Source organism: Pollicipes pollicipes, unplaced genomic scaffold (genome assembly GCF_011947565.3).
Source record: "Pollicipes pollicipes isolate AB1234 unplaced genomic scaffold, Ppol_2.1 Scaffold_6686;HRSCAF=7923_pilon_pilon_pilon, whole genome shotgun sequence".
In the NCBI taxonomy this organism is placed as follows: domain Eukaryota; kingdom Metazoa; phylum Arthropoda; class Thecostraca; order Pollicipedomorpha; family Pollicipedidae; genus Pollicipes; species Pollicipes pollicipes.
This window is the reverse complement of record NW_023596921.1, coordinates 15,063,866-15,074,483: the sequence shown is the minus strand read 5'-3', so window position 1 is coordinate 15,074,483 and position 10,618 is coordinate 15,063,866. Positions and strand designations below refer to the sequence as shown.

Here is a 10,618-nt window from a genome sequence, read left to right as displayed (position 1 = left end):
ACGAAAATGGTTCTCAGCTGTCTCGAGACGAGCCCCAGGAAAAGGGATGGTCGCGGCTGCTTCTCTTGCCCCCGGAGACAAGGTGGGCACCACTAAGTCTCTTGCCTGCGCCCCCCCCCCCCACGGAGACAGGGAAGTCACCGTTGCGTCTCCTGCCCTCCTCCCCCCAAACAGGGTGGCCACCGCCGCGTTTTCTACCCCGCCCCAGAGGCAGGGTAATCACCGCTGCCTCTCCCGCTGTCCTGGTGGTGTCGGCGGAGGGCAGGTATTCGACCTCTTTCATTCATTCCGTTCCAACACAAAGCCTGAGGTAGAAACGAATCCGCAGTCTATTCTATCACATAGCGCGACAGGGTCTCTGTGACGGCAGGCTGCGATATGCGGCTTTTGACATAGTACAGAGCCTAACATCGATTCAGTTACGTCAGGTTCCGCCGACGTGGAAGCGGGCGGAGATTTCACCCAAAATGTGTTGGAGACGGATTTAAACATGCGTCCGTTGCGCCTGTGCTTACCTCGTTTTAAGCTAGGTCTTTTGCTAAACCAGTCAGGGCGTGACAAACGAGACCAAGACACGCTTCTGACGCCTCTAAACAGCTTCCTTTAGCGGGGCAAGACAAGCCTCAGAGCACGTCACCACTTACTTCCAATAGATGGCAGAAGGTCATCTGGAGGTCATCCCAAGAATTGTCCTAACCTTGACTCGATACGACTTATTATGAGCTGCAAACCGCATGCAGAAATGAAATGCTAGTTAAATTTCTGCAAAAACTAGTTCGGACGTTTTCTTACAAAATTATGTGAACCTATGTCAATATGGGACGCGCTGTAGACGAAGAGCGACGTGACCCGCACAGCTTCAAGACTGACGCACGTCGTTAGCACACAGTGATATCACACCAATCTCGACGTCTGGCGCGGTGTGACTTCCCTGAGTAAGCCCAAACGACATCTATTGCTTAACACTTCACAACAACAAAATTACTAGCACGGAAATGTGGCGTACGGTATGACACATGCGTCACATATGGCGTCATCACTTGTGGTCACGTATGGCGTCACGTATGTTGGCTGTCGGCATGTTCTCCACCAATAGTTTTGAGCGTTTGTGCACCATTCTAAGTCTTATTCGACTATCGTATCGATCTCCCATCTTCCGTTACTTTTCTGGCCGCAAACTAAAATTGTGATACAAGTGATTTATTATATGTAGTACAAATACGTAATATGCCTGGTGGAAAAGGAAGTTGGAAAAGAATGTCATTAAAACGCAGTGGTCTGACGTCATAGAAAGCTCAGTTATTGAAACGCATGGCGGTTGAAAAAGTTGCAAACTCAGCTAGCTTAAGTTGCAACCGCTTTGCACCGAAAATTTTGGATATAATTAACCTCATATAACCTGATATAACTTAGAATACACCACGTGTGACAGCCGAAAAAATCAAAGCACGCATGATGTGTTTGCACCCCACAGGAGCAGATTGTAGGGGACGAGGAGAACAAGAACCCACCAAACACGCACTGCAACAAAGGTGTTGACACAAGGGCGGGATTGGCTGGCCTTTGACCACACGCAGTGTTCGTAAAAGTTTGACTTTAACGCTTTGGCGGTGAAGTGTGCTATAGTTGTCTCAGCTGCTGGCCTCCGCCAATAAGCAACGATGTGAAGCTCAGCGTTTTTACAGTCAGTTGCAGATTCTCGCAGCGAATGGGCCGGCGCGGGCAGTAAAATGGCCCATGAATCATGGTCGAACATGACCGCGAGCAACTGACATCACAAGCGGCGCAGCGTCACGGCTCATTAGCCCTATAGCTCACACAAAATGTTCTACGGAGCACAGACGGGATTCTGCTGCGCACAGGCGGAGATCCGCCGGACAATTTCGTATGGTTACCACCCACCCTGCCCTTCTGAGATGTAGGGAGTGCCGAGGTACGTAGCCTGAATCCGATATAATCCTGAGATTTTGCAAATGTGTCGTTGATCTCGATGTGCAGATCATCTTGCAACCAAGGACGCCACCATGCACTGTGCCCTCTAAAAGTTCCCCACGCATTCTAGTCGGCTAAAAATGTATTACGCTCAATAATAAAGAATCGAGGGCGTACTGACGTAGATTATTGTTACTTTTCTAGACCAACCATCACTGAACGGTGTTTTAAAGCATTTCAAGTGCGTGAAAATATGCGAAAGTCACTTTTAACCACATTCATTTTTTCAGTTGTTATTAGAAAAAGGCTTTCTAGATCCAGTCATTGGAGATGGCCAGTTGTTTTCCTGTGTACACTTTACTTAACTACGCCTATTATGCCAAAACTCGCTGTGAGAGGATAGATTAATGTTCCTCTCGAATTTTTGTGAATTTCAAGTGGAAAATAGAGTAGCTGCTTTTCTTTGGTTTCAAACAACCATCGAGTGCATGATTTGCGGAAAACCTGAAATGAAAATTGTGGAAGTTGTTGAAACTTGATGGCACATGTGCAGAGGAAGGCTGTACGCATAAATTAATGACGATGTCCACATAGTTAATAATGTACGATTATCGCTGGTGTAATGCATAACCGCGTGCGTCCTCTGGTTTCTGTGGTTGACAATACTTCTATGATATCACAAGTTTTTCAGCCACGTATTTTTCATTAAACGCGATGGTCTAAAGCAACGGCGTAATTAACGCAAATTTTGGCCCAACTGGATACCTTTGGCGCTGCAAGGCCCAGACAACGCGGCGCCAGCGCGGTGTCAAAGACTTTCAGAAGTACTATTTGCACGACGGCTGCTCTCGCGTATTCGGCTCCCGCCGCCTGGTGTTATCTGCAGCGGCCAAGGTTGCTCGATTTTACGGAAACGACAACCTCGGCCATAGCTGTTGCTCCTAAGCTTGCGAGTGCGTAGGATGAACACTTTTTCAACATTTCGCAAGCCAACACTGCGCAGGGAATGGTTTTACCCAATTTCAAGCCGCTCTGTTTGATACTAATGAGGCTCGTTGCCCTTTTTCGGGCAAATGGCTGCGTGGGAAGGACACTAGAGAGCGCCATTCCGTTCCCATCAAAGGGCGGAAGAATTTCATCCCAGCGCAGCTGCCCCACCGCCTACAGTTTTGGGGGCGCGAAGACAGGGTCGCGGTCAATGGCCGATCTGTAGGGTTTTAGAGGAAGATATCTTACCTTCACGGGTGTCGACTTATATTCTTTTGTGAGGGCCCTGACCCCCCAATGTTGAGTTAAAGCCCCATGTTGGCTTGGCCACCCGATGTTTTTGCCTGGAATACTACTAAAAACGTGGGTAAAAGATGATCATAACGCCAAGACCATCTTTTTTTTTTAACTTTCTGCCTAGTGGCTTGTACCACTTCCATAACAAAAAGTCATGGCTGTCCTCGCCACCAGATGCGAATTGTAACAGCTGAGCGGATACACGATGTAATATCTTCCCATATCTGGCGCCATAAGACACGTAATGACTTGTGAGGTTAAAGTGAAAAGCTCTGGAATATGGGAAAGACCTAAGTCCTTCATTGCTAGCCTCGTCCCCGTCCCCCACAACCAAAATGCGTGCCGCCTACCATGACCGCCATGCAAAAGAAATCATGCAGAGATCGCCATGCAGAAATCGCGGAAACGGAGCAAAAGCGGTGAAATAATTTAGGGTGCTGTTCACTTGCACCAACTGAACCTTTCTCAGCTGCACTACAGAAGCTGTATCAAAACAAAGTTAGTGATCAGGTCATTTATAGTCTCTACAGCCAAATGTATTTCATCCTCTTGTTGTTCGTCTTTCCTGCGTTCCGTGCTGCGGGAGGCGGGAGCCCTGAAAAAGAAAGGCGCCATCGTCGCCCTAAGGGTGCCTCTCAAGGGGCGCCTTATGTGCCAATCAGTAGAGATGCGTGCGTCCAGTGCCTGCTCCCTGGATCCAACGCTGCATGACTTCTATACCGCTTAAGTTAAAGACTTATATAAATTATACAAAATGAAAACCACACAGTGCGTTTAATCAAAATAAAGTGGGCTGAATCCGATGAAAAAATGGGGTAAGTTGGCTGTCCTTCGATTCGGCGCGCTAATAGTTTATAAAAACTGACACCCTTGCATCTCCTCCCTGCTGTGGGACACCCTCGGACAAGGGGCACTTGGCCTCAGATCGACGCGGGAACCCTCATTGACGCAACAAGATCCATTATCACTCCAGGTGGTCCTATAATTGTCACATAGACTGCAATTCGGCTTAAAGGGAAAGTTCTACTTTTGAAGATGTCTGGGCAACATCAGATATGCTGAAATAAGCTCGGTTATAACCATTTGGTTTGCTTTTTGGTGGAACAGACCGTTATAGACAACAAAATTTCTCTATTTAGTAGAGATGCTCATCAGTACGCCATTGTTGGGTTGCGTCATGCAATTTTGTATGACGTCCGAGATACTGCCAAACTAGCCGTGCAAAATTGCCACCCCAGCACTCTCTCGTAGTACTATAATCTCCCGAGAGGTGGCCGTGGAGGTGCTGAACCAAACATCGCCACGTGCTGGTCCTTTCTCGTTGTGTTCCTACATACCTATCCGTGAGTTTAAGGTGCATTGCATTGGGGTTCCCTGCGTTCTGTGTCGGTCAGGTACGCTCAGTGCCTAGCGGGGATGCTGTAGCGCAAGTGACCCCGGGTCAGCCGGGGCTGTGTTCGGGAGGACCCATAAAAGAACCAAAAGAGGGCCAAAAGAGGGCCCGAAGGGAGTTCGGAACTAACCACCAAGGGCGGACTAGAAGGCTGAAGGGCCCGAATGGATGCATGCAGGCCATCTTAGGGACCCCGCCCGTAGCCTCATGACCTCAAATGTCCATCAAGGTGTCTCTTTAACTAACTGGGGACTCCTGAAACAATGCGGGCCTCTATTTCGGCCAGAGATGACCAATACCAGCCAGCTCTGTGTCGATCTCAACCCTAGAGGCCGATTACCCAAGCAGCGACGAGGCCAGAATCCGCGATTTGCTTTGATCACGGCCCCTGCAACAATGAGGGCTCCTGTAAGAGCCTAACGGGGCTCCTGCGTCGGCAGGGGTTCCAGGGTCTGCTGGAGGAGCCTTTGCTGAACAGAAACAGGAAGAGGACGCCGAGCGCCATAAGGCCTTTTATATTGCCCAGGGCCCTCTGCCAATTAAAGGCAATATGATTACTTATGATGAGGGCCCACAATGCGCCCTGCGTCAGTGAGTGTCCCAGTATCGAACAGAGAGCCATTCACCCGATTTCAGCCACCGGGCTGTTGAAGAGAGTGTTCTAAATTTGCATGGGGTTTTGAGCTGAACTAGGAATTTTGAAGATTATTTGGTGCGGTTTACAGCCCTGCCCTTTTTAGACCTAAGATCACTTTCAGTCATAACTTTTTGAGGTACACGCCCGCAAAGAGGTGTAGAGTATTTCGTGCAGACTATTTCGATGCTATTCAGGCACGTACGGCGACATATGAATGCCATTCAATACTGCCACCCAACTGGCCGTGAGGCGTTCAGGTCCAGCAAGTATATAATCGCCGAGTCATTCATATTTGGCGTTTGTGAGAACGATTTCCGGGTAAAATGGACTTCAGTTATCTCTCAGTCAAAATTGAGCAGACTGAGCAGGCTTCAGCCGCGAATCACGTCTTGTGCGACATTACATATGTAATATGCTGGACATGGGCGCTCCAGTTATTACAGAAATCAGACTTATTTTCATGCTGGTGGAGGGATGGGATATTTAATGTGAATTACAGCCACCATTTCAGACCCTCAGATCTGTCACCTTTTAATCAGACCTTTGATCGTCGGTCCCGAAGGACGTTTCGTGCCGTTTTTTCGGTCCCTCGAACACTGCCCCTGACCGACTCAGGACCCCTTGTCGACACAGAACCCGCTGCTAGCCATTACAGGCCCCTGACTGAATCAAAGGGCCCCTCATTGGCTTGGCAGCCCGACCAATTTAAGTTGAGTGCCCCGGCATTTTCCCTGTTTGGGAAATGGGCCGTTGGGCCAGACCGACAAGGAACCAACTATTCGGTGTCCGGCACTAGTGGTGCCGGACTGACATAAAGGCCCTCCGTGACTCAGGGCCCCCCAAGCGGCGCGCAGGGCCCTCTGAATGCCATTTAAGAACCCAAGGGCGGGGGAGACACTTGCCATCTGCTCCCCTGCCTACGTTACGGCGGGCTTTGAAACACTAATACGCCAGTGTGATAGTGGATGTCGCGGCTAAACGCGTACTGCCGCGCACGGCCCGCTGACAGTTTCTCCCGCTGGCCAACAGGTGACGCCAGCGTCGCGACCATGGACCCTGACGGCGTGGGCGCGACGCGCCACGCTAGTCCGCGCCGTCAGGGCTCGGAGGAGGAGGAGGCGGCCATGCTGGCGGAGGAGCGCGACCTCGCCAAGGATGCGCAGTGGAAGCGCATCCAGCAGAATACGTTCACGCGCTGGGCCAACGAGCACCTGAAGGTGGCCAGCCGTCACATTGGCTCGCTGGAGACGGACCTGCAGGATGGCCTCAACCTGATCGCGCTCATCGAGGTTCTCAGCGGCAAGCGAATGCCGAAGCACAGCCGGCGGCCGGCCTTCCGCTCGCAGAAGCTGGAGAACGTGTCGGTGGCGCTGCGGTTCCTGGAGCGGGACGAGCACATCAAGATCGTCAACATCGGTGAGTGGCGGCGCCGGCCGGCGACCGGCGCCGGGCCGGGGTCGGCGAGGGCGCCAGCGAAGGCGCGCAATGCTCGTCTGAGCGGTGGACCCGGCCGGAGCTGGTGTCGTGTGTGGAGTGTGTGGACAGCGGGTCTGGCAAGGGCGGACGCAGCGAGCTCGCCCCGAGTCGTGGAGCACGCGCCAGTTACCTCCCATGTGTGTGTAGCCTGTGGGAAAGGTACCGTGACGGCGTTTGACCCGGTGCTTAGGTCGGCGGTGGGACCGAGCTGAAACGCCGGAGTGACGAGAATGACTTCTCTCGCCAGCCCACGTACACAGAGAGAGGGGTGCAGGCGACGGCAATCGATGCCTTGCAGACTTGGGCTCTGTTCCCGCGGCACGCGAGGCTTGTTTGTTCAGACAGAGGGGGTCACTCCGATAAACGGCGGTCTTATCGCGCATTTCAATGGCTCGATAAAGCTCCTCCGTCACCGTGCATCCATGCCACCAGAGTTGTTCAGTGACTGCCTGGTAAGCTCCAGAACCAAACATGCCTGGTAAGCTCCAGAACCAGACCTGGCTTTGGTCGATTTCCTACCTGTGACCCGTGGGCTGAGCCTCCACCCCGCTTCGTGTGCCGGCGGTGTGTCGCCCCCGCAGAGCGAGCCTCGACGACAGAGCTGGGAGGAGGCGCGGTGGCCGGCAGGCCGCACCACCCGGCGACGTTTCTGAGTGGCACATTCTGAGGCCATCGATCGGGGTCGGGTGCACGTGCGGCGACCGTGCGGCCCCCAAGCAGGTATCTGCGGGTCAAGCACGAGCCGCCTGCAGCCAGGCCTGGCCGCTACAGAGCGCTACAACTTCCAACCCTCGACCGACAATGCGACGGCCCGCCCCGCCCCGCTCCGCCCCGCCCCGCCAGCTCTGACGCATTCGTAATGAGGCGCGGCGCACGCGACCCGCCGGCTCCAATTGGACCTGCCGCCTCAGCCGACTCCTGCCGGGCTCAGGGGCTCTCATCCCCCCTGGCCTTGTCACGGGAGCCGCTGGAGTGAGGCCGGTCCGACGCCTCAGGGGCGGTGATGGTCCAACACGTGCAGGGCATGGGACGGGGCGGCGCGGTGTGAAGAGCGACTCTAATGGGCTGGAGTGCGAGAGCGGCATTGCAGACAGACATGTGCCTTTAACCCGACAAAGATTTTCAGACTCCAAAATATTCCTGACAAAATTAGGAAAAGGACATTAAACCCGAAAGGGGGCTTCACAAAATTGTGAAAAAGATCCTCGATCTCGAGAGAGCCTCCTACAAGTTTTCACCAAAAGTCCAATATCGTGGAACATAACTGGGCAAAATCTAGAAATGGGTGCTGGCTCTCAGAAGATCCCGCAACAGAGCGTCAAAATAAACGCTCGATTCTGGAAAATGAAAGAAACAGGACACAGGGAGTTGATTCCAGAATCCCTTATCGAGATGTACCTCGCAGCAACAGCTTCTTGACCAGATCCATTTGGTCAGCCTCGACATATATGCTGTTCATCACGTTGTCGTCAGTCGGCGGTAAGCGTCAGCTCGTCAGGTAAGCAGTCGGCGTCAGCTCGTCAGGTGAGCAGTCGGCGTCAGTTCGTCAGGTAAGCAGTCGGCGTCAGCTCGTCAGGTAAGCAGTCGGCGTTAGCTCGTCAGGTGAGCAGTCGGCGTCAGTTCGTGAGGTAAGCAGTAGGCGTCAGTCGGCGGGTAAGCGTCAGCCCGTCAGGCACGCAGCCGGCGTCAGCTCGTCGGGTGAAGAGTCGGCGTCAGTTCGTCAGGTAAGCAGTCGGCGTCAGGTCATTAGGTAAGCAGTCGGCGTCAGGTCATCAGGTAAGCAGTCGGCGTCAGCTCGTCAGGTGAGCAGTCGGCGTCAGTTCGTGAGGTAAACAGTAGGCGTCAGTCGCGGGTAAGCGTCAGCTCGTCAGGTAAGCAGTCGGCGTCAGTTCGTCAGATAAGCAGTCGACGTCAGTTCGTGAGGTAAGCAGTCGGCGTCAGTCGGCGGGTAAGCGTCAGCTCGTAAGGTAAGCAGTCGGCGTCAGTCGGCGGGTAAGCATCACATATTCAGATAAGCAGTCAGCGTCAGTTCGTCAAGCGGAGTAGAAACACGCTTGACGCACGCGTGCCCCTCAGCTCGACCCTCAGCTTGCTACCTGAGCTCGGCCTCTCTTGAACCTGGCATCATTAGGAGTCAGGTTTAGGCCTCTGATAGAAGAGCGCAAACTTCGAAATTAGATACACCAATTGATAGATGTGTACAATAACTAATATATATGCCCACAGTTACAAGCACATGCTTACACGCTGAGAATAAAGCTGAAATTGCAAAACTGCTTGTTGCACTGGGAATAAAACCAGATTTTTTGCATGCAGCACCAGAATACAAGTAATCCGCATACGAAGTACCACCAAACCGGTCTTTTAGCTTGGTGACCAATCTGCACTTAAGAAAGCTTCCAGGGGTGTAGTTTGATGAAGTTAGTTGAGGGAGGGGTTGTGAACAGTGAAAATATTCCATCCTACCCCTAAACATATCAACAAATAGGCTTTTCCCCATATTTGGTCGGCTTTCTCGCCAACGTTGGGGACTGGAGCATTAGTTGGCGGTCTGAAGTCCTCCAACTGAATAAAAAACTAAGCCTCTGAAAGTTACGTACATTCAGCCGTTCGTAAGCCAGAACTGATTCCACATTATCATTGAAATTCTAACAAACATAAAAACATTTTGCGGCTTCAATTCTGATTCGCAGCTTGAGACCAATGTGTGTGTGGGGGGAGGGGGGGGGAGGGGGGGGGGGGGAGGGACGGGGGGGACATTAGCACCGATAATTGGTGCCTCAGGGCATGCGCTAGGTGCTACAGCGACTAACCCTTCTTTGTGTTGTTTTCTTTTCGACAAATATCCAGCGCATTTTCAGTGTAGGTAAGTAGCAACTAGGCATTTCTGGAGCATTTTAGCAGAGCGGAGTTTATCAGCGGACTAAATACCCATCAGCCCGTTCCACTATTGTCAAATCCCATCGCATTGGCCATGCATGATTGGGGAGATGCAGAAGATAATTCCCTGTTGCCAGCCTATTCCCGCTTTTACGGTTTGGCTCCCTGGGCGACAAGTCTGGTCACAGCACAAATATATGGTACCAATCGGTGCAAAATGCGACCGTGCCCTTATTGTTCCTCAAATCAATTGGGAGGATGTGGCAATGCAATCGCGCCAAATGTTGTAAAATGCCACCGGCGACGGCCTTTCCCGCGGATTGGGTTTTCCGCGCGAAGTCCGCTCAGCCCTCTTCAGGCGACCCAGCGCGCCGGGTGGACATTGGCACCAGCGGAGGGGAAAATAAGCGGGGTGGATCGGGCTCAGCTGCAGTTATCGCCCACTTCGGCTTGAAGTGATGTGGCTCTCCTCTGGCTCGTTCCCCTGAAACACGTGATGGCGGGCTCATATCGCACTTCAGATGCCGGTGTTCACGTCTGACTGCACCCGACGCTCCTCCGCCCGCCACCGAGCCGGACCGCCAGGGGCACCTGCAAGCGGGCATTAAGAGGCTGAGCAGATTCCACGGGTCCGAGAACTCAATGGCGGAACGTCTTTTCTGTTTTTCAAATTGTGGCTGGTGTCAATGGCGTGAGCACTTCTACTTTGTGCTGTTGAGCGCATCGTCAGATTCGATCGGGGAGCGATGTTTCCGCGCGCGACTCGCGCCACTCACTGTTGTCATCTACGTTCCCGAAAGACGACTAGGCTGCCGCCGAGGACGACCGGCCGAGGCGACATGGTTGCTGGGCTTGGCATGATGCTGCAGCTCAACGTCTGGACGTGGTGCGGTATTTGGCAGCCTGTCGACCTCTGGGACGCCGGCTCTACGTGACGACGCCGTATGTGTGTGTGGGTGTATGTGTGGGTGTATGTGTCCTGGGCGGCCAAGGCTTGACGCGGCTGGCAGAAGCGG

The 10,618-nt window shown here is 52.8% G+C and overlaps 1 protein-coding gene across 1 annotated transcript in view; it reads left to right on the top strand.

Annotated features, from left to right (window-relative positions):
- Nucleotides 1–6,360: 6,360 nt before the first annotated feature.
- The window catches only part of LOC119107721 (filamin-A), a 106,964-nt gene continuing 102,706 nt past the window's right edge, over nucleotides 6,361–10,618 (top strand). The window contains exon 1 of the mRNA XM_037231264.1: nucleotides 6,361–6,662. Within this exon, the coding sequence (XP_037087159.1) occupies nucleotides 6,371–6,662 (292 nt within the window). The 5' untranslated portion in view covers nucleotides 6,361–6,370. The remainder of the gene's footprint in view (nucleotides 6,663–10,618) is intronic.